Below are 13004 nucleotides of genomic sequence, written 5' to 3'. Positions count from 1 at the left end.
CTACTTTTGGTAAGTAAAGTACCCAAGTACTTTAAAAAGAAAGAACTTTTTTTTAGCTGTTGCATAGGCCTATGTATAAAATAGACATTTTTTTACCACCACTGATCCCAGAGCAGTGCAGCATTTTCCCCTAAAGGCATTCCCATGAAATGTCAAAATGAAACTGAAAGTATCCTGAGAGGATCCTTTTTGTTGAATCCAAGTGCTCAGCCCTTTTTTGCTCACATCTCAGTCACCAATACTGATTTTCTGCATTTCCCGTCATCTGGAATATTTTGGCTTCCCCCACTGCTGCTTCAAAAGACAACTTGTATGTGCCAAGTCAAACAAACAGAGCATATACCTGCCATGCTTTTTGACTCTCCATTGCTACATACTGGAAAGTACACATCGACTGCTTGTGCATTTGTGTTTCTGTGGAATTGCCTACCTGATCCTGCTATTAGGCTATTGCTGTTCACTAGATTTTGACGTCTCCAGCCATGGGGTGGACCTACAGAGCCATCTGGTAAGTCTGGCTGGCTGGTGTGACTACCAAGCCAATTGTATGACCGTTCAAGAGTGCATTTTCACTGTTTCCTGCATTCAAACCTACTAATGCACCAGTGGATCAGAACTTAAAAGTGCATGTGTCACCAGATGGTGTAGTCTTAGACGTGGGGAAAGTTTAACAGAGGACTGTTGTGTTGTTTAATGTATATGCGTCCTGCCTCTTCTTCAATGCAAAATGTTAGAACACGTTGCCTTCATTGCAGATAATTGTACAGTTATGTGATTTTACAGTACAGTACAGTGATTCTACAGTACAATCTCCAAGTCAAAGTGTTACAGCGTTGTGATGCATTGTTGTGAGCTCATAGATCTGCTATTTTTGTTCACCCCTGAATAGAGATGCTGATGTGATTAATACAAGTTTCCACAGCAAATGTGCTTTTTTTCCACTAAAATAACTTGATAGTATGTTACCACCAGTATGAGGATTGAGGAGAGTACAGGAGTTGTAAGAAACATAGGGCAATGACACTTTACAAGACAACGGTGATGTGCAAATCACAGTAAACAAAATACAAAAAATACTTCACTTGCCAGTCAGTAGTACACCATCAATATGATGCAGTTGCAACAGTTCTACCATTGCATCAGTGGTGTTTGTTCTGCTGTTTGAATCAACATGGACCAGGATCTCTGGTGAGTGCAAAACAACAAATGAAATCACAACTATAGACTTACTTTTTCGTTATTGTTTTTTAATCTCTAAGCACCAGCAGTCCCACCAAAATGAGGAAAAACTTTGAAAAATAATGCGGGTCTTGGCTAAATAAATCATAGCTAGACAATTAGATAGAATAGAAGAAAATAGAATAGAATAGAATATAAATCATTCAAGACCATTTGTATTTGAGTGACACACACACACACACACACACACACACACACACACACACACACACACACACACACACACACACACACACACACACACACACACACACAGAGACGACAAGGCTAATAGAGATCCCACACTCTCCTGTTCTTCTGTCCATGTCCATTTTGGAGGCTTCTCTGTGTGTCCGTTGTGTGCGAGTGTTGGCGAATTCCCCGCTCAGAGGCTGACCCTCCCATGCACGGTGAGGTCCAGTCCCCCCAGTACCCCCAGCCCTACCCCCCTGAGCAGCTCAGAGAGTGGCACCTGGCCGTCCCCGAAGGCTACCAGATCAAGCTCACCTTTGAACACCTGGACATCGAGGCCTCCGCGGACTGTTATTATGACTCCCTCACTGTAAGTGATAATTCATTCCTTTAACCCCCTGCAGTATACTTTGTTGTTGTACACGTCAAATAGCTACAAGCTCGTAGACCGGCTATTTTCACTGAATGTTAGCCTATTTTTGCTGAATGTTCACCCTGTTATGTTCCCATTCCCTGAGAAGGGTTGCTAGGGTATACATCAAAGTCGGGTTTGGGGGTGGTCCTTGAGAGGGTTCCAAGGCGTATATTGTACATGGCCAAATACAGTACCGTAATTTGCTATTCACCATAAGGGCATCTCTGGAAATTGGAGTGAGTCTACAGTGGTTGTAGTGGTAATTGTAATAATTATGTATAGCAATATTCAGTAATCAGTATAGTGGTTTTCAAACATTCCCAGTGTGTGTACGGCAAGCAAGTCCTGGGGAAGTTCTGTGGACAGGAGAACTCGGCTGATGGTCATCACCCCGGCGACCAGCCCGTCGTGTCTCCAGGCAATACACTCAGCCTCATCTTCCAGACGGACGACAGTAACCCTGAACCCCATCAACCCATTGGTTTCTCTGCTCACTACCAGGCTATAGGTGATGTATAGGATGCGCTCCATCAGCCCACTGGTTCCTCTGATCACTATACCAGGCTTTAGGTATTCTGCCATTCAAAGCCAAAGTGCAGTAACTACGTTTTTGGACACATTAACTTATTTGTGTATCCCAAAGGTCAAATTATCCTTCATGATTTTGGGGGATAAACAATTACCTCAAGAATCCCCTCACCTGTGCAATTTCCAGCCTTTTGCCTCAGTCAATTGATTGCCATGGCAACCCCACACCTGACAATTGATTAGCCTACTTAACCAGTCCCCTTTTCACAGTCAGTCAACTTGCCCTCTTCAGACACAGAGATCTTGGGACACACACACGCACACACGCACACACACACACACACACACACACACACACACACACACACACACACACACACACACACACACACACACACACACACACACACACACACACACACACACACACACACACACACACACACACAGACAGACAGTTAAAACGGGTGCTATGACAAGTTGACAACGGGTATTATTAGGTTCCCAAGTTGCATCGTTCTCAAGTAGGGCGGTAGCCGACGGGCACGTACAGGTCTAGTATTTACAATGAATCAAGTGTAATGTCACTTAATGTCTATCTCATTTGGCTGACCAGTTGAAACACTTTTAAACCCATTATCGGCCAATTTTATTTCCCGTAGTTAACTAGCACTTTGGCTTTGTAGGGCAATATTTTAGGATGCGCTTCGCTTTTACATATGCTTTGACCTTGAGCTAATTGTACAATCAATGTATTGTTAGATACATTTAGTGCATCCTAGTCACATTTCATTTACGTTACAGCCATTTAGTTGAGACTCAGAGCCAATTAAGCTAACCAACATTACCAACAACCAAAGAGTCAAGGGTTCAAGGGTCACAACCAGAATCCGGTGATTACTTATCCACTTAGCTGGGGTCCCCCATGCTTCTATAGTCCACTCCTTTTTCCCTCTACACTAAATAAAGCTGATCTACAAGCCCTCTGTCTATATCTGTTAGACACTGATGAGTGTTCAGCACCAGAGCCTGAGGATGGCCCTCTCTGCTCTCAGATCTGCCATAACACCCTGGGCTCCTACCTCTGCTCCTGTCACCATGGCTATGAACTCCGCCCAGACCAGCGCACCTGTGTCTGTGAGTACTGTACACACACTCACACACATACACATGCACACGCATGAAATTGAGAATGACAAAAATGTCTATGTATTTAATAATAATTACTTTCCTAAACATTCCACAGATTAAAATAACTAAAGTGAACATAAAAAGGGAACACAAAAATAAAGATGAGAGGGATTAATACAAAATTCAACAAAGCTTGGTATACACTATACACACAGGCTATACCTACCCTTCACTTGTAAAGTGATAGGTAGCTATGCAGTTGCAAGTTACAGGTGGAAGATGAATGAATGAATGAATTAATGAATGAATGAATGAAAGAAACATCTCTACTCCATACAAAGTAAACAAAATTCACCAAACTTCACTCTCCAACCCCTGTCCAGTATCCTGTGCTGATGGTATATTTGATGAGCCTGAGGGGCAGCTGTCCAGTCCAGGGTATCCTGAACCGTCACCCCTGGGCCTATCCTGCCAATATGTTATCTCTGTAGAGCCGGGCTTCGTCGTCACCCTCACATTCAGTGACAAGTTCCACATTGAAAGCATAGACGCAGAACAAGGGCCCCAGTGCCAGCATCACTGGTTACAGGTAACGGTCAGTGTTTTGAGTGAGTTTATATATGCAACAGAGAATGTAATATAATATTAACAAGTTTGACAATATCCTTATACGCTGTAGCTGTAATTATGTGAATGACAGTGATGCAAAATGTTTCAAAATACAGCCAAATAATATCTGTTTTATGACTTTTTAAATAAAGTATTAAGCATTAAGTATTTTTTACAGTATCACAGGTATCTGATCCCACAAATTGTGAATTGCATCAACACATTTCTTTTGGTTCAGAATCATATACCTGTGTTACTGTACTTTACCACAATCACTACAAGAAAACCTTCCGTGTTGTCCGCACTCCGCAGATCTCACACGATGGTCACCGACACAACTGCAGTGCTTCATAAGAATTAACAGCATAGCTGGATCATGTTTTTCTTTTACACAGGAAGTTAAGGTCCTTGCACACATGTTTTTCGGAAAAACCTGCCCTGCATGATGATGATGATGAAGTGCATATATTATCACGTCCTGTCTTGCACCTAGGTTACCATCCCAGAGAGAGAGCCCATGAAGCTATGTGGAGGGAAGAGTCCCGGCCTGATGGTCACCAACTCCAGCACAGTCACTCTGGACTATCACACAGACTGGGCTGGTTTCAGCCACGGCTGGAGCCTCGACTACAGCACCCACAGTGAGTGAGTGATGAGTCGCTTGTATGGAGTTGCTCACCGTAGACATATAAAGGTAGACGCCCCTTTCGGCTGTGGAGCGTATATGCTCAAGGGAGGGCAAAACATTCCCGAGATAGCTTGCGAAGCACCGCGGAAGCATGAGTGTGCGTCACAGAGCGCATGTTCGGGTCTGATAAGTCCCGGAAAAGATGCGCTGTGATTGGCCAGTTGTCACTCGAGTGGCAGCGTGACGTAGCGTGCCTTACACTCTTCCGGCGTACTTCCTCCCCCAGTATAAAGTCTTCCGCCCTCCCATTGACACACATGGCTCCATAGAGTATTAAGCATGGCTCCAACGAACTGCAGCGGCCAATGAGGCATCTATTTTTGAGTGGTGTAAACCACTCCTACAACTGGCTTTGTTAGTTTACGTGTCTGTTCGTACCAAAAAATGAGCATGGTTGCTATGGTCACCCAGTTCACCCGGGTGTGATTTCAGCTTTGTTAGTTTACGTGTCTGTTCGTACCAAAAAATTAGCATGGTTGCTATGGTCACCCAGTTCACACGGGTGTGATTTCATTACGTCAGACATTACGTCAGACCACAGCTGATCAGTCAAGACCTTACACCACTCAGTTCACATGGGTGTGATTTTTTGAGTATCTACAGTATGTTGCTCACCCCTTCTTCTGGGTTTGAAAAGTCTGATGGGTGGGGTCAAACCGTAAGGGCTACAGTTTCAACACTTGGAGAGGACTAGGTTCATAATTACAAAAAATCATGGTGGTGCATGGCGCCATAACCGCCCACTTTAGGTTTTGAAATATAACTCTTGAACCATGTACGTAACTGTTGAGGTATTGTTCTGTTCTGATTATTCCCAGGGGTGCAGTGTCCTTCTCCCAGTAGTGTGACTAATGGCAGGGTCACTCCTATCTTCACCGACTATTTGTACAGAGACTACATCCAAGTGCGCTGTGACCAAGGATACAAGCTTATGATGGTAATTAGATGGAACTGTTTTACCTATCTCACTTATCTTGTGACGCACCTTTTGCTATTATTTATTTATTTTTCATACATTAGATTGACTGCCCGCAAGTTGTTGTATTGACCTTTGAAAACCACTACACCAGCTTGTGTTTTTCAATTTGTTTTATTTTCTTTATTGACTGCCTTAATAAAATACTCCCCCCCCCCCCCCCCCCCCCGCCCCCTCTCTCTCTCCATCCATCCATGTATCCATCCAATCAGAATGGACAGGAGATCCAGAGTTTCTCTTCCATGTGTAAAAGCAATGGAGAGTGGCACCTCTCTCTCCCAGAATGCCACAGTGAGTAAACGTTTTAAACCAGTGGTGTTTTATTGGGACAGTGAATAATCACAGCCTGCATACGTACAGTACTATTTTCAAAAGTTTTTTTAATACATTTTAGGTATTAAAAAAACTTGTGAAATGGGACATTTCTGCATAATGAGTACTTTCTACTTTTGGTACTTTAAGTACATTTTGATACCAATACTTTTGTACTTTTACTCAAGTAAATGTTAAATTATTTTACTTCTAAGTACTATTATATTGCAGTATTGATAAGTCCTATGGTGGAATTGGTAATAAACCTCAGTGCAGCATGAAAAAGGGATCAAGTTTTCCCAGGGTTGCGGAACAGGCAAGTCGATAGACGAGCTGCGACAGCTGGAATTAAGAGGCCTGTGACCAGCTTTTTTCGAGAGGCAGGGGATAAACAGAACTCTTGAAAGAAGCTTAGCTTAGTTTCTTTGCCAAAGAATCAATGTGGTGTTTAAATTTTAACTTGTTATCCAACCAACTCCCAAGATATTTGTACAACTGAGCTCAATCACTGTCAATACAGTGATTGACACACACACGCACACATGCACAAATGCGCACACACACACACACACACACACACACACACACACACACACACACACACACACACACACACACACACACACACACACACACACACACACACACACACAGACTAATCACTGTTCAAGTGCATCGGGTGGTTTAATAGTAGTTTTCACTTTAAATCTCAACAATTTGTTCACAATGTCCAAACACAATGCAAGGCTACCACTTGACATTGCCTTCAAGTCAGTCATTATTCTCTGCCAGTGTAATGTTCTGGTGTTATTCTTCACAGTATTGGACTGTGGCGATCCTGAAGCGCCCCTCAATGGAGGCGTTACCTTCCTGTCCGGCTCTGAGAATCAGTATGGCTCAGTCATTCAGTACAACTGTAACGAACCTTTCTACTCACTCCCTGATGTAGTCAATGGTGAGATACTTCAATGATGTTGAGGAATGTCATTACCAAACCATAACAAATAGATTTGTGAAACATTATTAGTATTGTTTTGTTGGCATGATCTTCCGGACCTCAGTTGGGGGTCATATGATGTCTGAGATATTTTGTCGGCCCGATGTTTTTCTTGGTCTTCTACAAACCTGTCTCTCACCAACAGTACTCACATGTGCAAAGCACTTTCATAGTCTGATTTATCGGTGGTGAGGTGACCACCGCAACTACAACATGACGTCACGGAGCCGCGGTGAAGAGCAAACCACCGCTCTCCCCAGCCCTTCTCTCTGTTTTTACTCACCACCGCTCCACGTTATTACAGCTCCGGTGGTCACCTCACTACCGAAAATCCAGACTATGAATAGGCCTTTACTGTATACAAGTCCCAATCCTGCAAGCAAATATTCAACGTTTCCCTTGTTGTTTTCCTCTGGTGTTCAGCAAATTACACATGTGCGGTAGACCGAAGATGGACGGGCGACCATGGTTTGCCAGCTATTCCACCATGTATACCAGGTATTATCTTTCTGTATTAAACCGTGCAGCTCATGACCCTTTGTAGTATTTGGACATGCATATAAAACCGCCTCAACAAAAGTGTTTGTTGAAGCAGAAGACCTTTGCATTGCAGCTAATAGCAGAAAACGTGATATTAGTAACATCAGAGGGAACCGATTATAGTGTTAGTAAAAGGGTTCTGGAACAACATACCTCATAAATATAACACAGACTTGCATTCTCGGACCACTGATGATTCCTGCCCACCAATTTTCCCCCAAAATTGTCTAATAACGGCATGGCCTCACTTTCCAATCATTAGCTATCGATAGTAAGTTACTATTTGCAATTTGTGCATAAAGCTGCACAACTCACAATAGTGTTTAGTGAAGTTCCACTAAACAGACTGGCTGCTTGCGGGCATGTTGACTAGTGTGATGATATTCTTCATACTGTACATCAATTGCCCAAATGAAAATGGTGATCTTCATCAATACTTGAGAACAAAAGGTCTTCAAAATACAAATAGATACATACGTACATACAGTCACCCTGTTGTGTAGTCAGCGTGGCCCAAGCTAAACAATCTCAGATTGAATTCTGTTGCCTTTGAACAATATGATGGGGAACTTCAGCCAGAATGATTACATTGAAAACAAACAAAGTTTACTTTAACTTTTTCATATTACTTCAAAACACAGTTCTTCACTTGTAACCAGTTACTTTCCCCTCCCTGTCCAGTTTGCGGCAAACCCACAAATACGTTAAGCATATTTGGAAAGATCATCAGGGGTGACCGTGCTCCACCCAACACCATCCCCTGGCAGGTGATGCTGGAGGTGAATGGAAATAGAGGTGGTGGAATAGTGATTGAAGGCCGCTGGGTCATGACTGCAGCCCATAATCTGAAACATGATGGCGTAATTGTGGAAAAAGGCAATGTAAAGGTAAGCAGATGATCAGCAATCAACAGACCATGTGCTGCCATGTGATGTGCCGCCATGTGGGGGCAGCAGTGGCTCAGGGGTAGAGTGGCCGGTAGAGCAGCTGGTTCCCAGTTTGATCCCGGGCTCCCCCAGACTCAGAGTTAGTGTCGAAGTGTCCTTGAGCAAGACTCTGAACCCCTAATTGCAGGTTGGTGCCTTGCATAGTTTCCTCTGCCATCTGTGTGTGACTGGGTGAATGGTAATGCTACATAATGCTAATGCTATTATGTAAAGTGCTACATAAATGCACCATTTACTGTAACAATTGGTGATATTGCCTGTATTGATTGAATTTATTAGTCAGACATACACAGCACGTGGTACAGTAATACTGTATTATTGCTGTTATGAACATTTGAAAATGTTATATGTAAAACCAACATGTATTAAGGATGGGCATTAATAAGCTTTGAGCTTCGGCCTATGCCTTTTCGATCAACCAAACAGAAATGTTTGATGTAATGTGAAATTGGAACGATTTTGTTATACTGTTGATGATGATCGAAATAAACTAAGCTAAACTAAATTGATAAAATGCCAGCAAGATTTACATCAAACTCACCCACAATAAGCTTCGTGTTGTGAAATCTAGTGCAGTGGGTTATCGTCATTGGTGAGCTTCAAGGTGATTTCCCATTTAAGTCTTGAGTTATCACAGGCATTACTGCATAATTATGCTCATTGATCCCCCATTTAATTTTGCATAGATTATTTATTGTTTTTGTATTATGGATAAACAGATTTATATGAACCCATTTTGGGTGGGAACCCCTTTTGGTGTTAGCATTATGTTATGATTTAGCTATTGAAAAATAGCAGATCTACAAGCTCATAGCGCGCCACCGAGTGGCGCGCTACGAGCTTGTAGGTCTGCTATTTTTGAAAAATCGAACATCTGACATAGAAACATAACTTTTTCAGAAAACTGTCAGGATGTAGAAGACATTTTCAGAATCTGATCTCAGGTCAAAATGGGTTAAACTCTATTGCTTTATTATTACAGGTTTTCATGGGAAGTAACAATGCAAAGTTAATAAGGCAAAAAACCCCTGCTGCAGTGGAGTCTCTCCATGTTCACCCCGGGTACAACAACGTCAACCGCCGTGAGCCAAACTTTGACAACGATATTGCCTTGATGAAACTCCAAGAGCCCATCACCTTTAACACTGCCACCATGCCCATATGTCTGCCAAAAGAGGACTCCGTATACCACAGTGGCATGGGGCTTTACATGGGGTAATAACAGTGGTAGTATATTGTAACCTTCTAATGTTTGGCGCATTCCAACCACAAACAAAACTACACTCACTGACAGTATGCCCCAAACCATCCTGCACTTACTCATTTTGTTTTTGGCCTTGATCAATTGAGTTGCTTCTCCAAATGATATCAATGGGAGAACAATTAGAGTGAAAAGAGTATCTTTGAAAGAAGAGGTCCCGCACACTGTCAGACACTTGCCAACATTTTTTTGCTCTTTATAATTATTAGGTTGATGTTTCGGTCGCTTAGACCTTCATCATCAGGACAGACAATGATTGACAGACAAAAGATTGTCTGTCCTGATGCGGGGTGCATACTTAGTTTAGACTAGTCATTGGTTAGACATGGGTTAAGGTTAGGTTTAGGTGTGCTGCCCCGTGGGAGGTTAGGTTTAGGGTGAGGGTTTGAGATAGGTTGTAGTTGTAGGACTAATGACTGGTCTAACCAATGACTATTCTAAACCAAATGTTGTCTAAACTAAGTACTGCACCCGGTCTAAGCGACCAAAACGTCAACCTAATAAAGAGCAATTTTTTTTGGCAAGTGTCTGACAGTGTGCGGGACCTCTTCTTTGTCTTTCAAAGATACGATTTTCATTATATGCTCTATTTCCCTGGGCACCTGTCACCAGCCTTTTGAGGTGTGCATCGGCCTATTGCTATAAAGAACAATTTGAGTGAAATTATGATTATTCTATAGTCCTACTAATAGCAGGGCCCACCATGGCCTAATCTACTGCCTCACTGATATACAGTATAATGTACTGTAGGCCTATACCACTGAGAGACAAGGATTTTAAATCACTTGATTGCTTCATATATTTAGTTCTTAGGCTATTGGGAAGTTCAAAACTACAAACGGGTATGAAAATGACAAATGAATAGATAATAATAATAATAATAACAACAAATTAATTTAACTGAAAGTCAAAAACAAATCACATTATTGTTGTCCTTGTCTTATGCCAGAGAAGTTCTGTACATTTTTATTAAGAAAGGAGGCACTGTAGAACAGACTTATATGATAGTTATGGTATGTATATTAATTATGATAACCTAATAACTCTAACTCAACTAACAACAAACTTTTCCCACATAATAATTCAATCCCTCCTACACAGGCTTATATCTGGTTTTGGAATCACGAAGATCAATAACCGCTTAACCATCGACGACCACCTGAAGTACGCGCAGATTCCTGTGCAAGACCCGGAGTCGTGCAGTGACTTTATTGATCGGTCGAAGAGAAGCCACCCTGGGAATGAAAAGGCCATATCAGATTTAACAGCCAACATGTTCTGTGCCGGGTCCGATCAAGACACTGACGATTCTTGCCAAGGAGACAGCGGCGGTGCTCTTGCACTACACGATGATGCTGGACGCTTCTGGGCTGCAGGAATCATCAGCTGGGGAATCGGCTGTGGAGTGCCTGGCAGTTATGGAGTTTACACCAAAGTGGTCAATTACCTGGGCTGGATCAACAAGACCATGCAAGAGAACTGAATGATTTAGAATAAGGGCAAATCATTAGAATTACTCTTCACTGCATTCTAGTGCTCTCTCTCGCTCTCTCTCTCTCTCTCTCTGCATTGTAAAGAAGACATACATTAAAGTGTCCCATATTTTATGCTACAGTATTTTTTTTTAAATATACTTTTGGATTTCTGCACTTTTGCTACAACACACTTTTTTTGTTATATGGAACTAACAACATAACATCATGAATCCCATTTGGACTGTCTACTCAATTAATGTTTATAAGATAGGCTTGCTTTATAAATTAGATAATTTATTGTCACCAAAGTCATAAAAAATAAGCTGTTTTTTTTATTGATGACAGTATGATGATTTCTTGTTTTAACATAGTTTTATTTTGTTGCGACCTTGCGAGTAGTATTTTCATGGGACAGAAACTATAGGTTTTCTCAAAGTCATATGATTTGTCACACACGTTACCGCAGTGAAATTTGTTGTCTGCATTTGACCCATCTCTTGGAGCGGTGAGCCACAGCCAAGGAGCGGTGAGCTGCAGCCGTGCCGCGCTCGGGAATCATTTGATTAGACCACCACCACCACCCTTTGATGCTGAGTGTCAAGCAGGGAGGCATTGGGTCTTTGCATGGTATCGAACCCCGACCTCCCAGTTTCAGGGCGGACACTCTAACCACAAGGCCACTGTCTGGTGCCATGACACAAGTCCAGGGGTGCCACAGAACACTTTGAATATTGAGAATTTCAATTTCATCACTTCAATTTAACTATACTGTAGAGTAGATCCTTTAAGTCAAATATCTACTAGCTCACAATGCTGGGACACGTTGTGAGCTGTTGATTGGCTATTTTTGGTGAAAAAATAACCACACACATGTGTGTTGTTTTCCATCAATTAGATTGTAGCAGGTTGGTGTCTTTACCTTTGAAAAAAGCACTACACCAGTACAGTGTTTGTTCAATTTGTTTTATTTCCTTAAATCTCTCTCTCTCTCTCTCTCTCTCTCTCTCTCTCTCTCTCTCTCTCTCTCTCTCTCTCTCTCTCTCTCTCTCTCTCTCTCTCTCTCTCTCTCTCTCTCTCTCTCTCTCTCTCTCTCTCTCTCTCTCTCTCTCTCTCTCATATCCTTGGAATGTTATTTAGTCCAGTTGCCAGCAGATGGAGACAAATCACACCACTTAGACGGGGAAAACACCAGTCATGGTTAAGAAAGAGCCAGAGGGATCCATCTACTCATCTGTTGCTGTCAGGCAGAAACATCTTATCTCCATATATTTAACTTTTAACTTTTTCTGTATACTCTGAGTTATGGGAGTCCTTGAAATTACAAACGTTTGAGGTAGAGTGGTTGATGATGGGAACCGCAAGGTTCGATCGCGGGCTCCCCCAGTTAGTGCCGAAGTGTCCTTGAGCAAGACTCTGAACACCTAATTGCTCCCGATATGCAGGTTGGTGCCATGCATGGTTTCCTCCGCCATAGGTATATGAATGTGTGTGAATGTGTGAATGTAATGCACAATCTATATGTAAAGCACTTTGGATAAAAGTGCTATACTGTACCATTTATTTGTTTAACTTAATTCTTACACATAGTGGTGGAAAGGAACTAATTACATTTACTTAGGTACTGTACAAAGTACAATTTTGAGGTATTTTACTTTACTGGAGTATTTCCAATTTCCAATACTTTTATATATAATACTAAATACTATAACAATAAA

The 13004-nt window shown here is 42.0% G+C and overlaps 1 protein-coding gene across 2 annotated transcripts; it reads left to right on the top strand.

Annotated features, from left to right (window-relative positions):
- Positions 1-376: 376 nt before the first annotated feature.
- Positions 377-11527, top strand: c1r (complement component 1, r subcomponent). Of its 2 annotated transcripts, none has more exons than XM_079503082.1 (13): positions 377-508; positions 1558-1780; positions 2150-2333; positions 3356-3490; positions 3868-4079; positions 4587-4734; positions 5600-5718; positions 5970-6048; positions 6890-7024; positions 7490-7564; positions 8288-8493; positions 9536-9768; positions 10916-11527. In XM_079503082.1, the coding sequence occupies exons 1-13, from the start codon at positions 483-485 to the stop codon at positions 11295-11297; spliced, it is 2157 nt and encodes a 718-aa protein (XP_079359208.1). In that variant the 5' UTR covers positions 377-482; the 3' UTR covers positions 11298-11527. The 2 variants fall into 2 exon arrangements, with proteins under 2 accessions (XP_079359208.1, XP_079359209.1); XM_079503083.1 differs by having other exon boundaries at positions 3868-4073; positions 10916-11525.
- The last annotated feature ends 1477 nt before the right edge of the window (positions 11528-13004 follow it).

This window comes from Electrona antarctica, assembly GCF_951216825.1.
Source record: "Electrona antarctica genome assembly, chromosome: 6".
Lineage (NCBI taxonomy): Eukaryota > Metazoa > Chordata > Actinopteri > Myctophiformes > Myctophidae > Electrona > Electrona antarctica.
Note: the sequence above shows the minus strand (reverse complement) of the source record. Positions and strands in the feature narration are given on the sequence as shown.

Bases quoted from the DNA above. Each gene is read 5' to 3' on its own strand.
- c1r (XM_079503082.1), top strand. From the start codon at position 483: ATGGGGTGGACCTACAGAGCCATCTG. The intron at 5,719-5,969 runs GTAATTAGATGG...CCATCCAATCAG, and splicing joins AAGGATACAAGCTTATGATG to AATGGACAGGAGATCCAGAG. The intron at 8,494-9,535 runs GTAAGCAGATGA...TTATTATTACAG, and splicing joins TGGAAAAAGGCAATGTAAAG to GTTTTCATGGGAAGTAACAA.